Here is a 25989-nt window from a genome sequence, read left to right on the forward strand (position 1 = left end):
TGGAGGGAATAGAAATGCAGTACTTCGTTCAGTTCACTTAGCAGTTACAAGCTTTACAAGTTATAAGACTGTTTAGAATGGCAGGAGATGTGATTGATCAGTTTCTGCTACAGCAAGTGGCTGTAGTTCAGCTCTCAGGTCAGGATTCTCTGGGGAAAAGGGAAACCATAAATCCTAGTTCTGAGGTTTTGCTATGGCTGAGATCATCCAGAGGATGAATGCAAAGGATTGTTGTGCTAAGCTCAGAAAACAGCCTGCTTGCTGGGCCTTAACCCTAGGAAACAAGATGTCTCCTAATATCTTGACAGTAATTTCCCAATGGCTTCTTTTGAAAAGAAAAATGAGTCATATTATTTTGGATATCTTTTATTACAGTGAAATTTATCATGGGAAAAAGTGTGTATTCAAACTTCCTAAAACTAAAGACACACTTCTAAATGCCTTGTAAATTCTTTAAAAAGAAAAAAAAATCTCCAAATACCTTGTAAATTCTTTAAAAAGAAAAAAAAATCTCATAAAACTAATGTTAATTAAATGTTTTCTTGACATCTATTATAATTAATAATTTTAGGCAAACTGCACATAGTTATGTGAAAGAGTTGTATTTACATTAAAAAGTATGTTATGGACCCTTGTAGAATCATTTTTATATCTCTCTTATATGGACAAGAATTTAGAAAACTATGGATGCCCATCAATTGGAGAATGGTTGGGTAAATTGTGGTATATGAATGTTATAGAATATTATATAGTTCTGTAAGGAATGACCAGCAGGATGATTTCAGAAAGGCCTGGAGAGACTTACATAAACTGATGCTAAGTGAAATGAGCAGAACCAGGAGATCATTATATACCTCCACAACGATACTGTATGAGGATATATCTTGACGGAAGTGGATTTCTTCGACAAAGAGAAGATCTAACTCAGTTTCAATTGATCAATGATGGACAGAAGCAGCTACACCCAAAGAAAGAACACTGGGAAATGAATGTAAAGTGTTTGCAGTTTTGTTTTTCTTCCCGGATTATTTTTACCTTCTGAATCCAATTCTTCTTGTGCAACAAGAGAACTGTTTGGTTCTGCACACATATTGTATCTAGGATATATTTAACACAAATAGGACTGCTTGCCATCTGGGGGAGGGGGTGGAAGGAGTGAGGGAAAAAGTCAGAACAGAAGTGAGTGCAAGGGATAATGTTGTAAAGAAATTTTTTTCTAAATAAAAAAAGAAAAAAAATATAGAAAACTGGGTTCTAATCTTGGTTTGAACACTAATTATTTGTATGATCTTGCAAAGTGCTTTGATGTAGACCTAGGAAAATAAAGAATTAAAATAGTCTAGAATGGGGAAAGAAATATGGAGTACACAATAAGGCAGCAAAACAAACCAGCTTTGTTAAGTGGAGAATAATCAGGTAAGATGTTGGAACCAGGTCAGACTTTCTGAGACCTGAATGGAATTAGGGACACTGTATTGGGGCACAAGAAGAAATGGGGTGCCCTTTTCCCCCCAACCAACAAAATCTATTGGATTTTTATAGAATGCTTAGGTCACAATGAATAGAGTACCAGGTCTGGGGTCAGAAAGATTCCTCTTTTTGAGTTCAAATCTGGCCTCAGAAAAGTCACTTAATCCTGTTTACCTCAGTTTCTTCATCTATAAAATGAGCTGGAGAAAGAAATGAAAAATCAATTCCTGTATCTTTGCCAAGAAAACCCCCAAAAGGGATCACAAAGAGTCAGATATGAGTAAAACTGGGAAGTGGGAGAAAAGAGAGAGACTGGGGCTGACTTTTTTGTAGGTGGGTAGGTGTGGAGAGGGAAGCCTGATTGGCAAGTCATGACCAGTTGATATTCAAACTCTATCTCTCTCCCTCCCCTATCCTTAGAGAAAGAAGGCTTTGCCCTTGACTACAGGTCTTACTGTGACAGAGTAATCCAAGACTTTTGAGCTTCCTTGGAAGCATCTTCATTTAGCAGGATGGGGACCCTCCTGGGGTCTTTACATCAAGTCACTTAACTTCACTGGGTCTCTGTAAAATGCAGGAGTTGTACTAAGAGATTGTTAATATTTCTTCTGTCTCTTAATGACATACTTTTCTCCTCTTAGAAGCATAGAGCTCTCATATCTTGGTAAGAAATCCAAATGCCTTGAAAGTAAGGATTGTTTCATTCATTATATTTGTATCTCCAGGATCTAGCACACAGCAGGTATTTAACAGATCCTTCTTTCTTGACTATTTTGACTTTCTGTCACCAAAATTGGTTCTTTTAAGAATTTATCTTTAGTAAGTTCTCTTTTCCACTGACAGAAGTCTCACTCATCAGAGCTATTTCCTGCCTTGAATGATGCCTTTCTACGTCTGTGTCATTTAAGAAATGTTTATCTTTACTCTTTTCCTCAAATTACATTTCTCCGAATTACCTGACTACTGTCTCCTACATAGGTATGATATCTTCTGAGCCATGTGAAAAGAAGAACAACCCTCCCTTCAAGTTCAGCCTCCTATCTGAAATGAAAGGGAGTGGCACCCTGATTATATAACCTTCTCATGCCAATGACTCTCAGTTCCTCATCTAACCCCCCTACTACCACATCCATAACCTGATTTCTCATTCCTCTCCCCTTTAACTCTCCCACCTCTGTTTCACCCTAATTCTGCCTAGTCCTTCCACTTGGCCCTCTAAAATGCCTGCTCCATAAGTAACAAACTATTTCATCTTAAATCTGTTCCTTGCCTATTCCTAGTTTTTACTGAAACCTGGCTGCCCACCAATGACATGGTCTCCCTAGCCACCCTTTCTAATACTGGCTGCACCTTTACTTGTTTTTCTCAGCTCACTGTTCAAAGCAAGGGAGGTGGAATAGTCCTCGCTCCCTATCAGTACCTTCAGGTTTTCCCTTTTCTTTCATTCCTCAGTAATCTTTCTTCCTTTGAGATTCACAATGTTTTCATCCACCACCCAATCAAATTCCTGCTACTGAAGTTGTCTATAAACCTCTGGATCATTCCCTTTCCTTCCTCGATGAATTCAATAACTGATTCATAATTTTTCTCTCCTTCCAGAGAAGATTAAAAATCAATCCTATACCATTTTCTTATTGATTCCATACACAAAATTGATTTTGTCTTGCACCTGTATCAGTAATGGTCCTTTATCTCTGAACTTGAGTCAGAGATTCAGCTAACAGAGAAAGAAGTAGATATTTGGTATTGTATATTCATATACATGGAATAAAATATATTCCACTCTGTAATAGGCCTAATTCTTTATCTTTAAGCAAAGCAGCATAAGTTCCAAAGTTTACTTTTCTTCTCTATGGCTCAGTTATATAGGCTATCGCTTTCCCATAAACGCTACTAATTAAAGCGAAACTCTGAATGTGGAAATTATTATCTTGGTACCACCTGTAAATTAGGTCTGTTAAAGGTGGCCTGTTACTTCACATAACTTCAGTTTCTGAGAAGATCTGTGAGCCATCCTGAGAAGCAGACTAAATTGACCTTGTCCTATTCTAAACCCTCATTCTTATAAATTCTAAGTAGTTTTACCTTATGGCCAGGTGTCTCTAAGTCTGATACTCTTGTCTGGTATGTATGATCTTGAGATGCAACTGGACACCACGAATTCACAAAGATATTCCTTAGAGAATGAAGTGGATGGACATTGAATATATGACTATGCCTACCTTCATTAATGTAACAATCATAATTTCCTAACTCTGTGATGTTACCAATCTCATAACCAGTGATGTGGTTTTACTCCTTCACTTGGTGATCTCATCAGCTTTTGTGGATTTAATTATGATCTGAATGCCAATGACCTTCAAATCTGCCCTAACCTTCTGGATGACTTCCATTCTCATATTTCCAACTGTCTTTCAGATATCTTGAATTCACCTCCAGTAGCATCTTACACTCAATATGTTCAAAATGGAATTCATTATCTTTCCCCAAAACCTTCTCCTCCATCTTCCCCGTAGAGGAACACCATCCTCCCGAGTAGTCTTGGATTTCTCACTATCTCTAACCTTCCATATCCAAGCTGTTGCCAAGACCATGTGATTTCACCTTTGCAACATCTCTCAAATATGGTCCCTTCTCTCCTCTGGCACTGATACCCTTCTAATGCAAGTCCTCATCACTTCATGCTTGGACTACTGTGATAGCTCACTGATGGGTGTTTCTGCCCCAAATCTCTCCCCACTCCAATCCATCCTCCATTCGGTCACTAAAATGATTTTCTTAAAGTACAGGTCCATTCATGTCAACTTCCCTTACTCTATAAACTCCAGTCAGTCCCTATTGCCTCAAGAATCAAATACAAAATAAATAGTTTTACAAAAATGAATGTTGAAAACTATCTTTACATGTATTTGGAAAATAAAATGCTAATGAAAATTTGAAAAAAAAATAGGAAAAAAAAAAGCTTTTTTTTCACTTCTCCCTTCCTGTGTTAAGGTACACACCTTTCCTGGATTCTTAACCACTTTCCATCCATCTTCTTTTAAGCTGTATTTCTCTTCTTTAAAAAAAAAAATATTGGGTTTTTCGACCAGCAGGATGATTTCAGAGAGACCTGGAGAGACTTATAGGAACTGATGCTAAGTGAAATGATCAGAACCAGGAGATCGTTGTACACAGCAACAAGACTATACAATGATCAATTCTGGTGGACGTGGCTCTTCTCAACAGTGAGGTCATTCAGGCCAATTCCAATGATCTTGTGATGAAGAGAGCCATTTACACCCAGAAAAAGGGCTGTAGGGACTGAATGTGGATCACAACATAGCATTTTCACTCTTTTCGTTGTTGCTTGATTAATTTTATTTTCTTTCTTGTTTTTCTTGCTTTTTGATCAAGTTTTTCTTTTGCAGCAAGATAATTGTATAAATATGTATGCTTATATTCAATTTACATATATTTTACCATGTTTAACATTTATTGGATTACTTGCCATCTGGGTGATGGGATGGGGGAAGGGAGAAAAAACTGAAACACGAGGTTTTACAAGGGTCAGTGTTGAAAAATTATCCTTGCAAATGTTTTGAAGATAAAAAGCTTCAATTAAAAAAAGAAATAAATAATAGCTTTTTTTATTTTCAAAATATATGCAGATAGTTTTCAAGATTCACCCTTTCAAACCCTTGTGTTCCAAGTTTTTCTTCCTCACTTTCTTCACCCCTTCCCCTAGACAACAAGTAATCCAATATATGTTAAACATGTACAATAAGTCAAGTATTTCTCTTCTTAATCTTCCTGAAATTTTACATGAATATACCTTAATCCCTGGGGAATCCACAGAATTCTTTTCTTCATGATACTGAAAGGCATAATATAAGTATGGAAGATGGATAATATCATACATAAATGCTTCCCTCTATATCAGAGCATTAAATAAACTTTTTTTCTTTATAGTATTTTAGTTTTCTAATTATATGTAAAGATAATTTTCAACATTCCTTTAAAAAATAATTACAAGTTTATTGTGGAAAAACTACTTGTAGATTTTTTAAGGTAGTGAGTAGATTTGATTTTATATTCATATACATATATGCCCATACATCTATACACAAAAATATGATATAGATATGTTTGCATTTAGGAACAAAGAAATTAATACATTTGTAACAATCCTTACAAGCTTTAAAAGCGCTAAAAATGTTGTTTATAATTATTGATATGATGATAGTATTGTTGACAGTGAAACTATACATTTGGACCTATGATGTGAGGAAACATAAAAGGTAATCAAGATAAAGTCAGGAAGAGTAGCTTAATCAGACAAAATATACACAAATTATACTCTTTGTTAAAAGAAATTCTGTTTTGAAAATATTAAAGAGTCAGTTTTCAAGTTACCTGAACATACAGAAGAAATAGCATAAGATACTATTGACAAAAGGCAATCCAATGGACATCAGATTCATATGACTACTTATTTACATCTTTATGAAAATGACTTACATATTTAGTAATGGCATCCTTGATAAAAGTAGAAGAGAAAAACAGGCAAGTTTTCACAAATTATTTTCTACAACAGATTCTGTCTTCCCAATCACACAATTGACCAAAAAGTACAAAGAAATCAAGATCCTGCACACTCACAGATTTTTAAAATTAATTTATTTATTTGGGTTATGCATGTATAGTCATCTTTTACATGGGGAAAAAACCATTAGAAAGAAAGAAAAGCAGAAGAAAAAATGTGAAAGCAGTATATTTCAATCTACATTCAGTCTCCATAGTTCTCGCTCTAGATATGGATGGCATTTTTCTATCCAGGTTATTGGAATTGCCTTGGATCACTGAATTGCTGATCATATACATTTTTGCCATTGTTGTGTACAGAACTTTTTTTTTGTTAGATTCTGAGTTCCAAATTTTTTCTCCCTCCCTCCTTTACCTCTCCCCTTCCTCAAGACAGCAAGCAATCTGATATATATATATATATATATATATATATATATATATATATATAAAATCATTTTAACATATTTTCATATTAGTTATATTGTGAAAGAAAAACCTGAACAAAAGGGGAAAACCACAAAAAATAAATAAACAAAAAAAGGTGAAGATAGTATGCTGAAGCAGTTTCACTATCCCTCTGAATGCAGATGGCATTTTCCATCCCACATCTTAATAACTCTTTTTAACCCAGACGTAGCTAGATGGTGCAAAGGATGGATGAATAAGATTGGAATCAGTAAAATCTGAATTCAAATCCAACTTCAATGTGTTACCCTGGCTAAGTCTCTTAGCCTTGGTTAAATGACTTGCCTCAGTTTCCTTATCTGTGAGATTTCTATCTCCCAGGGTTGTTTTGAGGGGAAAAAAATATTAAAAATGTATAAGGTATTTAGTAAAATGCCTGACACATAGTAAACCCTATATAAAAATTAGCTGTTATTATTAGTTTTTTAAATTATTATTAACCCAAAGTACAAACTTTAGGGTATGTGGTTCACTTTCCTTCAAAGAATAATACTTATTCATTATATCATATCCTTTAAAAAAAAGTTTTATCTGTATGAATTTCTCAAGTCATTTATCTCCTTATTAATTAGGCATGCACAAAGACTTTCTCTTTTAAATTTTTTGCCTTTCGACCTTTTTCTCATTTCCAACTTTCTTCTTCACTGTTTGATCCTTGTTTCTTCCAGCTCTGGGGCATGTCCTCCTGCTGGAAGTGCTTAACCTTCTTGAGGTGAGAAGATGTAGGAGGTCACCCAGAGTAAGGTTCACAAGGAAGTTAATAACTCTAGCTAGGTTCCCAATCTCCTTTCCCAAGGTCCCAGAAAGAAACCTCTTTTTATCCAAAGTTATCTATGCTGTCTAATATTCTTCTCCTCCCTGCCCTTTCCCTTTCCCCGCATTTGCACAGCTGGATAAAGCAAGTATTAGCCTCAAATTATGTGGATAGAGACTTTAGACCAAATCGCTGCCATAGGGTAGGAGTGGGGGAGAAGGACCCACAAGACACCTCAGGCTGCTTGCACTGGCTATCCATCTTTTTTGTGTATAGACTGGTTAGTAGGAGCTTTATTTCTGATGTCATTCCTTAAGGTTTTCTTCCTTTCCTGAGCTCCTTGTCTCCAAGAAAGGGATCTTCCCAAAAAGCCAAGTAAATGACTTCATTTTCTCCTTCTCTTCCAGGGGAGTTGATTCGTATTGCCAAAAGGTAAAAAGCAAGAGTATAGCATCCTCAAATGTTAGAGTTGCAAGGATCTTAGAGGCAATCTCCTCCAATTCCTTTATATTTATAAAAGAAGTAACTGAGAGTCAGGGTAGGAGAATATATCATCAGGAATAGAAACCAGTTCTCCCAAGCCAAAATACAGAGGGTAGAGAAGTGAGATGAGTGGAATTGGAGGCAACAAGCCCAGACAGCTTTCTGGGAATATGAGGAAAGAAAGAAGGAGGGCAAATATGATCTCATTTGAGCCTTACAACAGTTCTGGGAGATATATATTGTCATTATCTCCATTTTCCATATGAGGAAACTGAGGCAGACGGGGGTTAACCTAGCAGGGCAATCTAGCAAAGTGTCTGGGAAGAGATTTAAATTCAGACCTTACTAAGTCCAAGCTTATTACTCTTTCCATTGCACTGCCTAGCTGTCTAAACAAAGCTGTTTTGTGCCCTCATTTTACCTTCATCTGTAAAATGAAGGAATTGGCTCAGATGATCTCTAAGCCCTTCCTAGTTCTAGAATGGATTGAATTGTATATATACATATATAATCTCAGACCTCTATAACCTAGTTATACCACTGTTCAGTCCTTTTCATTCAGTTAATACAAAGCCCTATTCATCAATTTTTACATTATAAAATGTATGTCTCTCAGTCCGCACCATGACAGTAAGAGGAAGCACCTTATAAAGCAGTGCTTTGCATCATAAGCTCCAGGTATTTATTATCAGAGGGAGGACACCCCCATATTATCTTCAGGAAGCCTCTCTCCCAAATAGACACCAAGTCATAACTTCTTACATAAATACTTTAATTCTAAAGATTAAATACAGGAAATAATTAGAAATTTCTGATGAAAATACTCCAAAATCTCTTTCTCTCGATGTATTCAAATGTTATCTTCAGGGATATCCAGCCCAATGGAATCATGTCTATGTACTGCCAGGACGAGGGAATGTTTATATAGTTCTCTACAAGCTCACTCTACAAGCTCAGAAGCATACCTGGAACTGTTCCAATGGGGTTTCCCTATACCATCACCTCCAACCCCAGAATCAGAGTTTCATATTGACTTTGTGGAAATGTCTATGCAGTGACATTGATTAAACAATATCTTCGTCTATAGAGAAAAAGCCTACTTGGATTCGGTGGTATCATTGCTATAGTCAACCAATCGATATTTATTAAGCGCCCACTATATGTCAAGCATGGAAATTACAAAGGATTCGAGAGTTCTAAGTGCTGGGATTGAATTGTTTCTCTGCCTTGAGCAAACAGCCTTAACTACCATTATCTTCATTCTTCCCATCTGCACAAATGCGGTATCAGTACCACCTGCCTCACAAAGTCATTGTGAAGTGAAATAATGTATATGAAAAGGCTTTTGAAAGATAAGATGCCATATATGAACTATTACTCAAGCGATCTGTGATTCCTGCTAATTACCCTGTATAATATATATATATATGTACACACATATGAATGCATATATGTATATATATGTTCATTTATTCATATGTCTCCATTAATGGAGGCAGGACTATTTTATTTTTGTCTTTGTATCCTCAGCACCTAGCAAAGTACTTGGCATATAGTAGGTTGATTATCCCTCTTGCTGTCCCTCTTTGGGCCCAACATTGTGTTTCATCTATACCAGGTATTCAGTGAGTGAATGAAAGGTGTTGAATGAATGGATAATAAATCCAAAGAAGAAATCTACCCATCCCTAGGTTTTGCCTGTTAGTTTACTGTGTACTACTAAGTTATTTGAATCACATTGTAGGAATGTGCATAGAGCAACATAGTTGACAATATTTCACAAGTCTTATAATCTTCAGGAAGGGTAAATGGGTGATTTCAGCACCAGAAAGTGTTACAACATTGACAGGCAGCAATAGCTATGCTAGAACCCCAAAAGAACACTGCTTGATGTGATGTGGTTCAGATATAGTATGGATCAAATCTAGTCCCTGAAACAGAACAATGAGAAGCAGCACAAATTCAGTACAGCCCAGACCACAGCAGGTCAGAGTTCTGTCTTTTGGTCCCACTGCCACAAAGGACTGTGGCATAAAAGGACCTTCCAACTAGGAGAGTCACCTCTCTCAAGCTAATAGATTTCCCTAATTAATGGAGCCAGGGCAGGAAGGATGTGGAGGGAAAGAGGATATATGTGTTCTGGGGTTTGGGGGATTGTTTCATCTCCTTTTCCTTGTGTGAAGTTAATACTGACATTTCAAAGGGGAGGGAAAAAAAGGAGATCAGATAGAGCTAAGACTTCACAGTGTTCCCAGTAAGTGGTTGTAGAAATAATCCTGCTGTTCCAAATACACAGACAATTATAAACACCCAAAGAAATACTCGGTCTACTACCATGGCCACATATTTCCAGTCATCTTCCACCTGAAATCCAAACAAAGAAAAATGAATTGTTGTTGTTGTTGTTGTTGTTGTTGTTGTTGTTTAAATATAAAGACAGCTTAGAGAATATGATCTGTTTTTACTGCCTTTCCTCAGTGGCCTTGTATGTCTAGGACTCCTGCTGAATATTTCATACTTCTGACTAATAAAAAAAAAGATAAATAGTGATTATCAGAGTCTCTGATCTCTGATACCAACATGATTTAAGGGGAAAATGGCAACTCCATAGTTAGTTTTTTATATTGTCAGACTTTGGAAATCTAAGTCAGCAGATTCATCACAGACAATACTTTTGAGTTTCTCTGTGCCCTGTGATTTGACTTTGCTGTCAGGAATTCACAATCTTCCATAGAACAATACTTTCAATCCCACAGACATAAAGGGTATGACATAAGAATCTCATTTTTTCGCTGGGATGAGCTCCCTTCTCTTTCCTTCCTCCAAGTACGATTCTGCACATAATAAAATGAGAGCTAATTTCAAAACACTAACGGTAGAAGCCGTGTGTGTGTGTGTGTGTGTGTGTGTGTGTGTGTGTGTGTGTGTGTATTGGTTGCAGGAAGCCCCATTGTAGGAGAGATTAGAACCCCTGAGGTTACTGGTTGTAACTGCCTCCTTCTTGCTACCGTTCTTGCAGTGCTAACAGTGATGTGTTAAGTGAGAGTCTTATCAGTTAAAAAAGTCTTGCATTTACTACCCAACTCCAGAGAAGTGATGATAGACTTAAAGTACAGATTGAGGCACTAGGGACAAGATGCAAGGGGAAATGACTAATTTCCAAATTTGTTTTGCTTAACTATATATGTATATATATATATATATATATATATATATATATATATATATACACACACACACACACACACACATAAACACACACATACAACCTGTTATAAATACACACACACACACACACACACACACACAAGTCATGCATTTACCTCTTTTGTTTCATTTTGGTTCCTCATGTTTTCTGCTATGAATTGGACACTATCAATTACATCTCTGACTTCAGATGAATACTCCAAATGTTCTGTCATCCATTTTAAAGACTGATAACTTAATCTCTTCTTGTTAGTAGCTGGCTCATTGGACTTGTTACAGTGGCAACATTCCTGTTCCTCAAATAATTTAGGATCTTCACATTCAGGAAATGTGATCTTGGAAAGCCCTTTTGAATTTTTATCAGAATGTTTCTCTCTTTGCTTTTCCAGAGGCCTCCTCATCATTAGGATTTTGGGTAACATCTGGAGGAAAACCGTTTTGACCCACTTCGGCATTGTGTGTGTTGTAGGAGTCCGATAATGAATGTTTAATACAAACACTGTCACTACAATGGACAGTGTCACAAAAATCATTGTGAATAACAAGTATTCACCAACCAGAGGAATTACAAGGGAAGTAGAAGGAATAGTTTCTGTGATTACAAGCAGAAACACAGTCAGAGAGAGCAGAACTGAGATACAAAGTGTCACCTTTTCTCCACAGTCAGAGGGCAGGTAAAATACTAAAACTGTCAGAAATGAAATGAAGAGACAAGGGATTATCAAGTTAATTGTATAAAACATTGGTAGTCTCCTAATGTAAAAGGAATAGGTAATATCTGTATAGATCTCTTCACAACAGTTGTATTTTATGTCATGCTTATAGCCAGAAGCATCAACTATCTCCCATTCACTATTTTCCCAAAAATCATTCATATCCACTTTCGAGCCAATGATTAAAAGATCAATTTTTGCTTTGTCATATGTCCAGGAGCCAAATTTCAAGGAACAGTTCTGATGATCAAAAGGGAAAAAGGTGATATCCATAGGACAAGAACTCTTGAAAATAGCTGGTGGGGTCCAGCTTATCATGCCATCATATTTAAGAAGGGCTTTTGTCTTGCCTTCAACTTGAAAATCTCCAACAGCACTGAAAATGAAGCCAGGCAACATCAGCAATGAGGTCTTTGGTGATGTGGGACTAAATTGAAGATAATATAGAGTTATTTTTTTTGAAAGGGAAAGAGAATCATGTCTTACTTGTTATAGAGAACAATATCAGGCTTCCAAATTTTGTCAGCAGGGACGCGAAGCAATTCAATTCCATCATATTCTGCTGGATCCCAACGTAATTTGTAATCATTCCAGATCTAAAAGAGAACGTGGTACTTTTCATGTTAGTTGTTCAGAAACTTTCTTCCAGCATCAAAATCACTTTTATTTCCACTGTGGTCCAGAAGTATTAACACAAATAGTATGTATTTGTGTCTGGATGCTAATAGGTTCAAGCGAGTTCTTGGAAAGGAAATTCATCTCTATTAAAATGCCATGGTCTGAATTACCTGGGAATATGATAAATAGGAATTCTCCTGACATCCCTGACAGATGATCATTCAGCTTTTGGGGAACTAAGCAGCACAATGGATAGAATACCAAGACTGGAATCAGGGGAAACTCATTTCCATGAGTTCAAATCCAGCCTCAGTCACTTACTAGCTGTGTGATCCTGGGCAAGTCACTTAACCCTATTTGACTCAGTTTCCTCATCTGTAAAATGATCTGGAGAAAAAAAATGGCAAGCTGTTCTAGTATCCTCAGCAAGAAAACTCCAAATAGTATCACAAAGAGTTGGATACAACTGAACAACAACTGGAGTGATGGGAAAAATATTCCCCACAAAGGTCAGTCCATTTCCAGAGACTGTTGTACTTGTGGAAAGCTCTTTCATGTATTAATTTGTTCTCATTCTAATCTTTGGAGTTATGCAGACTATGTCTAATCATTCTTCCAAGAATTATACTTTTTTTTACCCTTTTCCCATGACCCACTGAAAACTGGATGGTCATCACAAATACATGTTACAGATTACAAGTAAAATCAGGTTTTAAAAAAAAAAGTATGTCTAATAAACAAAATATACACTACTACTTGAAAAATAGTGCAACAGTCCCAGCTTTGCTACTTATTATCTCTCTGATCTCTCTTCTCTTTCATGTTTCAATTTGCTCATTTTTAAAATGAAGAGGCTAGATTAGGTGATCTCTTAAGTTCCTTCCTTGGTCCTATGATTCATATGATTCTACTGATGTTGAGTCAATAATGTTGCACCAAATACAGATTATGCCTTTTCTACAAATCTGGCTTATAAAAATCTGAATTCATTTTATAATTGCATTTTTAGTAATTCTTGATATGTGTGTGTGTGTTTTTCCTTTCAGAAATCTAGGTACAATCTATATTTGAGAGTGATCATTTTTTTTTTTTAGGCCAATGAAAAAGGTCAGTCATATGTGCTTGTTGTTGTCTTGAACTATTCAAGAAGGATGTTAAGTACCAAAAGGAAGGGAACCACTTACAGCGCATCTTTTTAACTTCAGTGGCTGACTGTCTGTCACTAAGCCTAATATGGTAAAACTGGGAAGAAGCTCAAGAATCAAAAAGATCCAAGACAGTTTTAGGAACTCAGGCTGAGGGTGAACATCAGAACACATAAAAAAAATCCCAAAGGGTTTAGAGTTGAGTGGGACTTTAGAAGTCATCTAGGTGAACCCCCTTAGTTTTACTAATGAGGACAGAGAGGTTAAGTTACCTGCCCAATATCATTCAATATCAGAGATGGAATTTGAACTCAAGTCTCCTGACTAGGAATAAATAAGAGAAACTATGTATTTAATTCAATTCAATTTAATCAGCATTTATGAAGTACCCATCATGGGCAGACAACCATACAAGATTCTAGGATTATAAAGACAAAAAATATTTCTCCTCTCAAAGTGTTTATATTCTTTTGACTAGGAAAGTAAAAACAGATACATAGATAAATGAATACAAAACATTTGTTGTTATTCAGTTATTTCAATCACTTCTAATTTTTCATGACCCATATTTGGGATTTTCTTGACAAAGATACTAAAATGGTTTGTCATTTCCTTCTCCAGCTCATTTTACAGGAGAAAACTGAGGCAAACAGGGTGAAGTGACTTGTCCAGGGTCACACAGTAAGTGTCTGAGGGCACATTTGAACTCAAGTCTTTGTGATTATCAGCCCATTCCTCTGTGTCACCTAGCTGCTCAAATATAAAATATATAGAAAGTAATTTAGAGAGGGCAGAAGGATCAGGGAGAGTGCTCACAACTGGGGGGATCACAAAAGTTTTCATGTAGGATGAAGCATTAGAACTAGAGCTGATATAGATCCTCTTGTATAAAATTCATATTAAACCAGATATCACCATATATGACATTTAAGGGTTTTTTAAGGTGAAATTATGGATAGCAGAATATTTTGTTGGTGTAGAAAGTCAGGAATAGAGAGGGTCAATGGATTTCAGAGAGCAGACATTACTAATCCAGAGAGAAACAGATAGATGAATAACCTAGATACCTACATGGCGCAGCCACAGATTGGTTTCCATGATCTGATTAACTTCATCCTACAAGAAAAATGATAATAACCTTCATGTTATCACAAATGCTATTGAACACAGATGCATATAAGCATAAGAATTAGGACCCCAAAACAATCAACACTGTATTATCTATAGTAAATAGAATGAAGAGTCATGAATAAAATTAAAAATCGTACAAAACCTACTTATATTTTATTGTGGTAGACATATAGTCAGAAAAAAGACACATATACAGTCCAATTTTCTTGGACTCTGTCCCATTAGCCTCCCTGTAAGGGTAGCCCTAGCCCCGCTGGCTCTGAAAGGAAATATGATGATACAGCAGGTTTAAACCCAGATCTTCAGTGTTGCTTTTCCTGACCAGCCTAGTCCAGCCCACAGGGCTCTCTCCCTTCTACAAATTTCTCTAATATTTACTGTATCTATATTGCATAGCAACTGACACAGGATAAGCCCTTAACAAATGCTTCACTTCCCTATCTACTTATTAGTGTTCTGGAGAGTGTGTTGGACTAGGATGAAAATGGGTCCTAATTCCAGTTCTGTCATTTGGTAATCATGTGATCTCAAGGCAAGACATTTAATCTGAAACTATTATTAACCTTTCTAAATATCAGTTTCTTCATCTGTCAAATGATGATAATAATACTTGCCCTGCCTACCTCACAAAGTTGTTGTGAGAATCAAATGAGATAATGTGCTCAAAGTTCTTTGAAAAATTTTAAGTAGTATTTTTAAATCTGTTATTACTGTTATTTATCATATACTACCTTATATTAATAGTTGCTTCTTATATTCTATGTCTCAGTTCCAAGTAGACAGGAAGTTTCTTGAAGATAAAGACCTTGTCACATGTTTCTTGGTGTCCCCTAAGTAATTGTACTTAGTACAATGGGTTGCATAGAGTCAATATATAATAAAAGTTTATTGAGTATTTCTCCCAAACAGTTAAGGTAAAAAAGGTTCTTTTTTTCCATTGGTGCACTGGACTCAGAGTAGAAGGAGTAATCAACCTCCCCTACCCTAACAAAAAAAGGAGCAAGTTGTTCCTAATGGGGTCCAAACTTTTTTAATTCTCTAAGAATAAGCAACTAACTTTAGTGACAAAAACTAGAAATTCCATACTCAAATACTACTAATAATAATGATAATAAGTGAGGACAGCTAGCTAGTGCAGTAGAGCGCTGGACTTAAAATCAGGAAGACTCCTCCTGAGTTCAAACTGATACTCTATGACCCTGAGCAAGTCATTTCTGTTTGTCTTAGTTCCCTCACCTGTAAAAGGATCTGAGGAAGGAAATAGCAAAACTTGCCAGTATCTTTGCCCCAAAAAAAATCCAAATGAGGTCACAAAGAGTCACAAAGAGGTCACAAACATGATTGAAACTACTGAACAACAACAATAATAACTAGTATTTATATAGTACTTTGATTTTCATTTTATCATCACAACAATCCTGGGAAATATTCTTATTCCCATTTTCAGATAGGGACAAAACAGATAATAGTCAAATGGCCAGGGTCATATACCTAGTAAATGTCAGAGGCTGGATTTGAACACAGGTCTCTTTCTACTGTACCACGTAGTTTAAAATTTTAAATTCCTTCAAGGAATATATAAACCCATTTGATATAAGCATTTGGTACTGATATCACAGATCATAGATTTAGGGCTGGAAAGAACCTTAACGCAATTCTATTGTTTGTCCTTTGTTTAAGAAGACCCTGATATCATGGGGTGATGTTTTGACTCATTCATGAACTGGATTTAAGTGAAGCAGATTGCATAAAGTCATAAGCCTCCCTCTCTCTTCCAGAATCATCAAAGTCCAGTGGTATGACAAAAGTCAAAACAGTTGGCAATCGCCCAAGATGTAGTGGATGACCTTGGAGTCTTCAATGTCTGACCAAGCTCTGAGCACTGCACAGAACTTGTTTAAATCACCTTCATGGCCATTGGAATAAATTGTTCTCAACTACTCATCTTCACATGCTTGGGGTAGATATCCCCAATTTCCTTAGTCCAGTTTTCTCATTAACGAGAAGGAGACCAAGACCCCAAGAAAAGTAACTTACCTATAGTATAGCTGAGCCTGGGTTTGTATGCTTTTTTGTTTCTCTAAATCCTGTACTCTTTCCACTATACTATCCTACCTACCACTAAGTAAAAATCAAACAACAAAGAAATTATACCTTGTCTCCAGGGATAAAGGTAATCTATAAATATTGAAGTTTTTCATTATGCAATTTCTTTCTCACTCATAAGACACTGATCCCTTCCTGCCTTGTGTCATAGTTATTTGTGTCAAGGTCTTTCTCACTAAAGTATCAGCTTTTAGAAGAGAAAACAAAAAACAAAACAACAACAAGAACAACAAAAAACCCATGACTCACTTATACTACTTTACATACTTAAAAGTTTGTGTTTCTTTGAATGGATGAATCTGGTATGCTTTCTTAGACTGGATGAGATCATTCTGAAGCTAAGTGATCTTTTCTTTACTACCCATTATACCAACAATTAACACAATAAAAAACTAAGCCAAAAGGCTTAGTGTGGCTTGCCATACTTACTGCAGCTGACTAACATTTTTGGGATATCCTATGTTATGCTTTAGAGTTGCCAAAAATCTGAGTCTCACCACAGCCTTATGAAGGGAGATACAAGAGAACTTATCTAGTCCTCTGGTGTCAAACGCAGAGTCCACAATATTCCTGAATATTATAAACTAGATTCAAATGTAATTGAGAAATAATTAACAAGATAAGTAAAAATAATAGAACACAGGTGATGTTAATATGTGGTTTTCTAGGTCCACATGACTTAGGGAGCTTTATGTATAATTTAATGGCCCTGTTTCTATTCACTGATCCAATCCATCTCTCTTACCTTACGGATGAGGGACTTGAGAAATACTCAGTGTCACAATTGTCAAAAGTGGAACTCAAACCCATGTTTCTTGTTGCTGTTGTTCATTCATTTCAGTCGTGTCCAATTCCCATTTGGGATTTTCTTGGCAAAGATACTGGAGCGGCTTGCCATTTCCTTTTCTAGTTCATTTTGCAAATGAGGCAAAACTGAGGCAAACAAGGTTAAGTGACTTACCCAGGTTCACACACTAGCAAATATCTGAGGCTGGATTTGAATCCAGATTTCTTGACTCCAAATCCTGTGTTCTCTCCACTACACAATTGCTGTTGGTGGTCTTTGGTTCTGGAAGAGGACCATGACGTCAGGGGGTGATGTCATGACATGCAAGTGAATTGGATTTAAGTGAGAGAAGTGTACAAGGTCACCTTGCTGCCTTATTACAGTAGTCATATAGAATCCTAAGATAACTCTGAAGGACAATAACTCTATTGTATAATCTAATAGAAAATTAGTCTCATATTATAGTTCAGCATAATGCAATGAGCATGGGTTTTAGAACTTGAATTCAAATCCTAATTCCACTATTTATAAACTGTGTGACTGTAAGTCATTCCATCTCTCTGAAATTCCATTTCTTCATCTGTAAAATGGAAATAATAATATTTGCAGTTTCTACCTCAAGGAAGGTTGTGGAAGGTGCTCTCATAAAGCTTTCAAGTACAAAAGAAAGGGAAGCAAGTTTTGATACTTACACTTCTTAAATAAGTTGTGATAACATCTGGATAATACTTTAAGCTCTTTAGTGATAAAGTGCTAGAACAGATCCAAGCTCTAAGTAAAAGTTTATTTCCTTCAATGTCACTTACCACATTAGCCAGCTGGGTGATTTCCACTTCAAAATACACTGTGACAGGATCAGACACATTTTCTACGGGTCTGATAAACTGGTTATAATGAGAAAACAGCTTATGAAACAAGCGTTCTTCGGACTCACAAGTGCTACAACCTGCATTGGCCCAAACAAAGGAAAATACCGTATTTTACAAGCTTTCAAAGTAAAATAGTCCCATGCATAAACAGAAGATCCCAGAGGATATTACAAAATGGGGGTTAACTTAAGTAAGGCATTGTATAAAACTTTTGTGGTTAAAAGTCCAATCGATGCAAAGTTTTTCAAAATAGCTTCTGAAACAACTTGCTTTTGCCTGAAAATTTCAGAGTTTGGGAGGGCACATCTGTAGCAGCAAGAGTTTTACAATTCTATCTTGAAAATAACAGTCATCTTGGTGCTAAATACAGCGTTTAAATATGTTGATGAGTTTGGAAGCAGTCTACAAATTTCTTTCAAAATATCTCTACCTGCACTATTGTTTTTTTAATGATGAGTATTTTTTCATAGTTAAAGTTTCTTGGCCACATCTTCTGACCCTTTAAGACTATTAAAGCCATACTTTTTTTTAAATAGCTTTTTATTTTACAAGATATATGCATGGGTAATTTTTCAGCATTGACAGTTGCAAAACCTTTTGTTCCAACTTTTCCCCTTCTTCCCCCCACCCCCTCCCCCAGATGGCAGGTTGACCAATACATGTTAAATATGTTAAAGTATAAGTTAAATACAATATATGTATACATGTCCATACAGTTATTTTAAAGCCATACTTTTTACTACAACAATTTTTCCATTGAATGGAAAATATTTTATAGAACCCTAGACTCTGTTGATGCAGAAATTCCCTCTTTGATATTTCTGAAATGATGAGTCATTGCTTAATTTTCAAGAACTCAGAACATAATTTCCTTTTGCAGAATGCCACCAGGTTAGATCAATACAATGACAAACCACAATTCTAGCAAATCAATGATGAAATACACTACCCACCTTCAATAAGAGAGGTGATGGTCCCCTTCTCTAAAGAAAGGGAATATTGATGGTCAAATAATTACCAAAGTTTAATGCTCATGTTAGGAAGATGTCAGTGAACCATTATTTAGACTGTCGGAAAAAAAATACTGTAGTGGAAAAAATACACTGGATCTCAAAGTCAAAAGATATGAATTAAGTTGACAGTGTTATATGGGGAAAGTCACTTTATGGGCCTTCTAGGACTCCCCTTAAACCTCATCTTCAATCTCAACTCCTAAAATAAAAGCCCTTTCCTGATTCCCTCAGTTATTAGTACCTTCCTCCTTTATATTGCATATATTTTGAAAAGATTTTGTATTTACTTATATGCATATTTGTTTATTCTTTCAGTAGAATGTAAGCTTTTTGAGGACAGAGACTTTTTGTTTTGTTGTATTTTTGTCTTTCATCCCTAATACCTAGCATCATGTTTTGCACATACTGAAGATGCTTAGAAAATATTTTATAATTGAATTGAATATGAAAACAAAAAGGAAAAACCAAAGAACTGGGTGACAACCCAACGCTCTGAGAGCTTGAAAAGGAAATAGGGATGCTAGTGAATTATTCCAGGGTATGCTCTGCTGTTGGGTGGGGTCTGAAACATCAGTGACTTGAAAAATGGATTGAAATACCTTATTTCTCCACCTTCTCCACTACACAAAACTGTATAGTAAACTTGCTAGATGATGAGTTGGTATTCAAAAGAACCTTTGATTCTTTTTGATACAGGTTAGAACCTGAGTCCAAATCAAATGAGAAAAAATTATGAAATTAAATCTTACTTAACACAGATTCATAAATTCAATTTTACAGACATATCATATGGGAAAGGTATCCAGAGAGCCGCCAGTCTGAAAATGATGTGAACATTTTAGTGGACTGCACACCTAATATGAATTATTAGTGTGACAGGGCAGTAGAGAAAGTTAATAGGATGTTACACTGAAATAAGAGAGGCATGGTGTCCAAAACTAGAGAAGTGATGGATAATCCATTTACTTGGGCAGCCTGCCTCTGGAGCATCATGTTTTAGGGAGGACGTAGGTAAGCTAGAAAATGCCTAGCGTGGAGTAATCAGGATCATGAATATCATCAGGTTCATGTTATATAAGGATCAAAGAAGAAATGGGATATTTAGCCAGAAAAATAAAAAAGTCCATTTAGAGGGAGTGTAAAGAGTCATCTCATGGAAGAAAGATTAGGTTGCTTCTATTTTGCCTAGAGGACATAAGTTGGAGAACAATGAGATAAAGCCACATATAGACAAATTCAGACTTAATATAAGGTGCAGTTAACTTCCTCACTCTTACAGAACTCTACAATTGTAATTGGCCATCTTAGGAAATACTGAATTCCCCCTTAATGCAGTATCTCAAGCAAAGGCTGAATGACCATATATGATGTAAAAGACAGCTGGATTAGAAAGCAGCAGACCTGCATCCAAATTTTACTTCTGTTTCTTATCTTGGCAAGTCACAATTTCTCTGGTATCCCTCAGTTTCCTCATCTAAAAATTAATGGATAACCTCTGAGATCCCTTCTAGCTCTAAATGTATAATCCCATCATTTTATGGATAATCTCTGAAATCCCTTCTAGCTCTGAATGTATAATCCCATCATTTTATGTTGTGAAAGGAATTCATGCTCATGGATAGGTTGAGCTACATGACTTCTGAGATCTCTTCCAACTTTGATCTTCAGTGATGATGTGATTGTGATTAAAATTTGATAATTTATATAAATTTCAGAACAGCATGTTAATGTCAGATATTACATTTTTATTAAGCTCCCTTGCATTCAAAGCCCTTCATAATCCATGTCCAATTTATCTTTCCAAACTGTTATTCTATCACTGTACACAAATTCGTCTCTCTAGCCAAAATGATTTATTCACTTCCTTCAACCATGGCATTGTAGAGATTTCAGAATAAAAGGGTTCTCATCTGGTTCAAAAAGCTCATTTTAGAGATCAGGAAACAGGTTTAATATCTTGTCTAGTCTTGTACTTTCTATCATCTCTGTCACTCTTCACTTTTACAATCCATTCTGAATCTGAATCCTAACCATCTCTCAGAACCATGTTCAAGTTCTTCATTTTCTGAGAAGTCTTTCTTGACCATTCCAGCCCAGAGCAATCTCTTCTCCAAATAAAAATAGCACTTGCTAACCAGTCATTTAGCAGATAGTCAAAAGTTTTATATGGCTTTATGTTATTAGGGCATCTGGGTGGTATAGTAGATATAGGGCTGATCTGAGTTCAGGACTGGCCTGAATATTTACTAGGTGTGTCACCCTGTGCAAGTCACTTAACCCTGTTCCTCATCTATAAAATGGGCTGGAGAAGGAAAAAGCAAACAACTCCAGTATCCTTGCCAAGAAAACCCCAAATGTGGTCATAAGGAGTCAAGCATAACTGAAATATTACAATAACAACAAAATTCTGTTATTAGTTATCATTTCTATGTATACATGTCTTGTTTCCACAACTACATTATAAGATCACTATAAACAAGATTAGTGTCTTCTTAATAATAACATCAAGGAACATTTATGTAAGACTTACCATGTACTAGGCACTGTATTAAGCATCTTTTTTTTATTATTAATTCTTTTTTATGAGGCAGTTGGGGTTAAGTGACTTGCCAGGGTCACACAGGTAAGAAATGTTAAGTGTCTGAGGCCAGATTTTAACTCAGGTCCTCCTGACTTCAAGGCTGGTGCTCTATCCACTGTGCCATCTGGCTGGCCCTGTACTAGGCACTTTAAAATTATTATTTCATTTGATTCTCACAACAACCTTGGAGATGGATACTATTATGATCTCCATTTTGCAGATGAAGAAACTGAAGCAAACAGAGGTTATTTGGGTAATCATAAATCCTAATCTTTTTAAAGTATACTTTTGTTAATACTTTGAAAAAGAAAATCTCTTTCATCAGACTATTTCTACTAGCATACAATTTCCCCTCAAGTTCCACTTACTTCTCCATTAATTAATTGTGGCAGAAAAGGCATGGAGGTAAAACTGGATTCTTGAAGGCTGTACCTGTAGAATATAAACTCCTTCAGCTGCTAAGCCAAAAAGGCTTTGACTTTGAACCCAATGACCCTGTAGGGCTTTCATTTCAGGATCAGCCTGCCCAATCGTGTTTGAAGAAGGTCCTCATCACCCTGGCTCCATCACAAAGGGGAGAAGTATTTTGGCCAAGGTAACTATGAAGACTAACTACAACTAACTAATAGAGAAGTAACAATCTTTATTTGGTGGGGAAAAGATCAACAGTAACAAGATCATAGAACCAAGAAAAACTGAAGCATACTGGATACATGGCAAGGAAAAAAATAAAGATTTATGGACTGAGTAATCATCTGATTAGCATGGACAAGATATAGTATGCACCATAATAAAGTCTTATAATGTCACCCCACAGTTTAGATTTTAAAATCCAATAGTGGCATTTTAGTGCCTCACCTAGAGTAGATGCTCATTGAATGTTTTCTGATGTTTATGGTTTTAATGAAAGACTTGGGGCCAAAAAAGCTGAGGAGATGAATTAAGAATTTTCTTCTTTGGAATGGGTAATGCTTGTAAAGCCTTCAAATGGACTAAAACCCCAGTGTGCATTTGGGGCCAGTTACAAAATTTAGCTCAGAATTTCACCTTGGTTTACCATGTTTTTAACTAGAACCTTCCCCTACCTTCCATTCATCATCCATTTATTTCTCTTACCTTGTCTGGCTATTTGTGGGCTGAATTTTGGGGTTGGAGGAAGGAATTAAGAGAGGAGGGAAGACGGAGAGGAGATTAAGAGAACTCAGATTATCTAGTTAAGACACTATATATATAGCTCACAAAAGTTCTAATGGCAAGATTTCTATTATTCATAGAAAAGTCCTGCTTTTGCTTGTCTTCAGGCTGACTTGCTTTTAAAATAAACAAAGAGCTTAGCAAGGCAATCTAATACTGTCATAAAAAAAAGAAAATGTCACAAGTGATTTCACCAGAACCTTAAAATGTCATTTCTTCTTACAATTATCATTGAAATCCAATTAATTTGAAGTTTTGCAAGAATAATAATAATAAAAGGAAATACAGAAGGGGTTATTACTTTAAAAAACACACATTTTCTAAAGAGATTTTTAAAAAAACCTGACATCTACTTATTTTGAGCAGTAGTTTCAAAAGCTCATTGTTAGAGGCATTTTTTCCAATATGTATCAAATTTCTTAGTTACTGTCTTCATGATGGGGATGGGGTGTGTGGTGTGAATCTATAAATTTCATTAGTATGAGAAATTCCCACTGAGGAAATTCCCTCTAACAATGCAGATCTGGTACTCTGACTGAGAGATGCTTGAGTAGTTAAGTACAGGTATTAAGAAATTAAGTACCTCCTCTCTTTCCCCTCCCCTCATCTCCCTTTTCTACCTCCCTCTCCCCTTTCCTTCCTTTCTTTTCATCTTCCCTTACTTTTCCCCTTTCCACTCTTCTCACCTTCCTTCCCCTTCTCTCTTGCCTCCTCTCCACTCCCTCCTTTCTCCTCTTTCCCCCACCTTATTTCTTCTCCTCTCTTCTTCCCTCCTCTCCTCTCCCCTTTCTCCTCTCCCTTCCCTTGTTTTAATCTCCTTTCCCCTTTTTTCATCCCTTCCTTTCCACTTCTGTCCTCCTCCATGAACCCAGGGATTCCTGACTATGAGAATGACTAATGGATGGAAATCCATTACTACACATGAAAGATCATATACCAAAAAAACAAATAATCATTTTAGCTCTTCTTTTGGCTTGATTAATTAATTTTCAGTAATCTCCTTTAAGATGAACCTATGAAATGTAATTTTTACACGTTATTATTTTATGAATTTATCAATGTGATTACACACATATATATATATACATATATATATAAAATAAATAACTCAAAAGGAACCTTACTTTTAAGCTCATAAAGTTTGTTGATAAAATGAGCAATAATCACAGTCTAGCTGATAACCTGCCAACTGTGAAGAATCAGGCACTTCCAAACAAAGAAAAACTCTATAAATACAGTGTTTTCTTTATTGTCATCATAAGTAATAATGAGGATGAAGTTTCCAAGTTGGAAATTAGAAGAAAAGGGAAACTCATGATTACTTAGAGCAAATACATCTTTTTCTCTACAAGACTGTAGGAAACCTCTATTGGTATGAAACAGACATTCCTCAGCAAATCTAGCAACACATGAGATTACAGCTGGGCTCAGCTGTATCGCATCCTATTCATTTTCTTTACTAATTTTTAACTTTAAAAAAAGTTTCACCTTGTAAGGGTGAAGGACTTCGAACACAGATGATCATGCACAAAACTGATTGAGTGACAACTGGATAATAGTTTTTAACAAGAACTAAAATCAGACCAGCAGCAAATATATCCCATGAGAGACATCAATAGGAAACGTCATTCCTAGCCTGTGGTTTTTAACTCTTGGAATTAATCATCCTCTCAGCGCTATATTCCCAGAAAATAAAGCTTTTTAAAAAGAAAATTAAAACTAGAAAAGCAATAATCATACTATTCCATTAGATATTACAGTTTTCCCCAATTCTGTCCCAACATTTGGCTAATTAATAGAAACTAATACATATTTGGCAATAGATACAGCAATGATAATTGTTTTGCTTAAATTGTAACATACTAAATTTTTAAATGCTTCATTCATCTATGTATAAATAAAACATCTAGAGAAAGGAGAGATTAAATACATTTGTTTGAAACCAGGGTCATGAAACAAAGAGGGTTAATCCAAACCTACCTTTAAAGAAAGATATGAATACGTACAACCAGAGATACAGACCAGAGAGCAGGCACATCTGCCACGTATCCATCAGCATTATCAAAGCACTCTCTGAATTCTCTTTCTAGGTAAAGATATATGACTGAGGAATGGCAGACAGCTACTTGTACCAAATCATCCAACAGCCCTACTCCAAGCAGACTGACTATAAACCCCCACTGCCTCCTTGGAAATCATAACATTTATAAAACACACACAGTTGTCTCTGATTTCAGAGAGTGAAGCTCTCATTGAGGGCAGCATCAAAAAAAGTGAATCAAACTGATGTCAGATGACTCATCACGTTTCCAGTCACCCTGGCTCTCCTTTAGTGCCTGGATGGGGAAGGAAGGCAGTAAGAGCTACAGAATAAAGCAGGCAAGATTATAGGAGGAATACATAGCCAGACTTCCATTTTCCGAATCATCTAGGGAGGTGATCAGTTAATAGATATTTATTGACCACATAGTGTATGTACAAGTCTGAAATAGGAAGTTCTGATTGTTTTTCAGTTAACTCACAAGCTTTCCTGAGGAAATTTTAACTAAAGACTTAAGAGGAAATCTTCTGTTTTTCAACATGCATTTTTGAAAGCCTTTCATAAATTCTTTAGCAAATATAAATTCACAGTTCCATTGGGGTGGATAATCCCTCCGCTAATAATCTCTAGTGGTCTCAGAGAGTTCCATGGTCAAATCACTCATCACTCTACAACCACCTGATCTTAAGCCTCTCCATGCTAAACTATCTTTATAGGACAAATAACTACAGGCCAGTCTGTTACTGGAGTCCTACTTCAAGCATTTCTAGCTTGGTAGGATTTGTTAGAGTTTGGACACCAATAGAGTCTGGATGGTCACTTGTTGAGCATGTCATAATAGGGAAT

The 25989-nt window shown here is 36.0% G+C and overlaps 1 protein-coding gene across 1 annotated transcript; it reads right to left on the reverse strand.

Annotated features, from left to right (window-relative positions):
- Nucleotides 1-9252: 9252 nt before the first annotated feature.
- Nucleotides 9253-25323, reverse strand: CHRNA6 (cholinergic receptor nicotinic alpha 6 subunit). Its single transcript, XM_023494738.2, has 6 exons — nt 25083-25323; nt 18252-18391; nt 14493-14537; nt 12145-12254; nt 11062-12034; nt 9253-10102 (listed from the first exon to the last, which is right to left on the reverse strand). Exons 1-6 carry the CDS (start codon nt 25159-25161, stop codon nt 9971-9973), a joined length of 1479 nt encoding a protein of 492 aa, XP_023350506.2. The 5' UTR covers nt 25162-25323; the 3' UTR covers nt 9253-9970.
- Nucleotides 25324-25989: the final 666 nt, after the last annotated feature.

Source organism: Sarcophilus harrisii, chromosome 2 (assembly GCF_902635505.1).
Source record: "Sarcophilus harrisii chromosome 2, mSarHar1.11, whole genome shotgun sequence".
Taxonomy (NCBI): domain Eukaryota; kingdom Metazoa; phylum Chordata; class Mammalia; order Dasyuromorphia; family Dasyuridae; genus Sarcophilus; species Sarcophilus harrisii.

Excerpts from the sequence above, each read along its gene's own strand:
- CHRNA6 (XM_023494738.2), bottom strand. The coding sequence starts at position 25,161 with ATGCTGATGGATACGTGGCAGATGTGCCTGCTCTCTGGTCTGTATCTC. Across the intron at positions 14,538-18,251 it reads TCACCCAGCTGGCTAATGTG|GATGAAGTTAATCAGATCAT; the intron begins GTAAGTGACATT and ends TTTTTCTTGTAG. Across the intron at positions 12,255-14,492 it reads CCAATCTGTGGCTGCGCCAT|ATCTGGAATGATTACAAATT; the intron begins GTAGGTATCTAG and ends GTTCTCTTTTAG.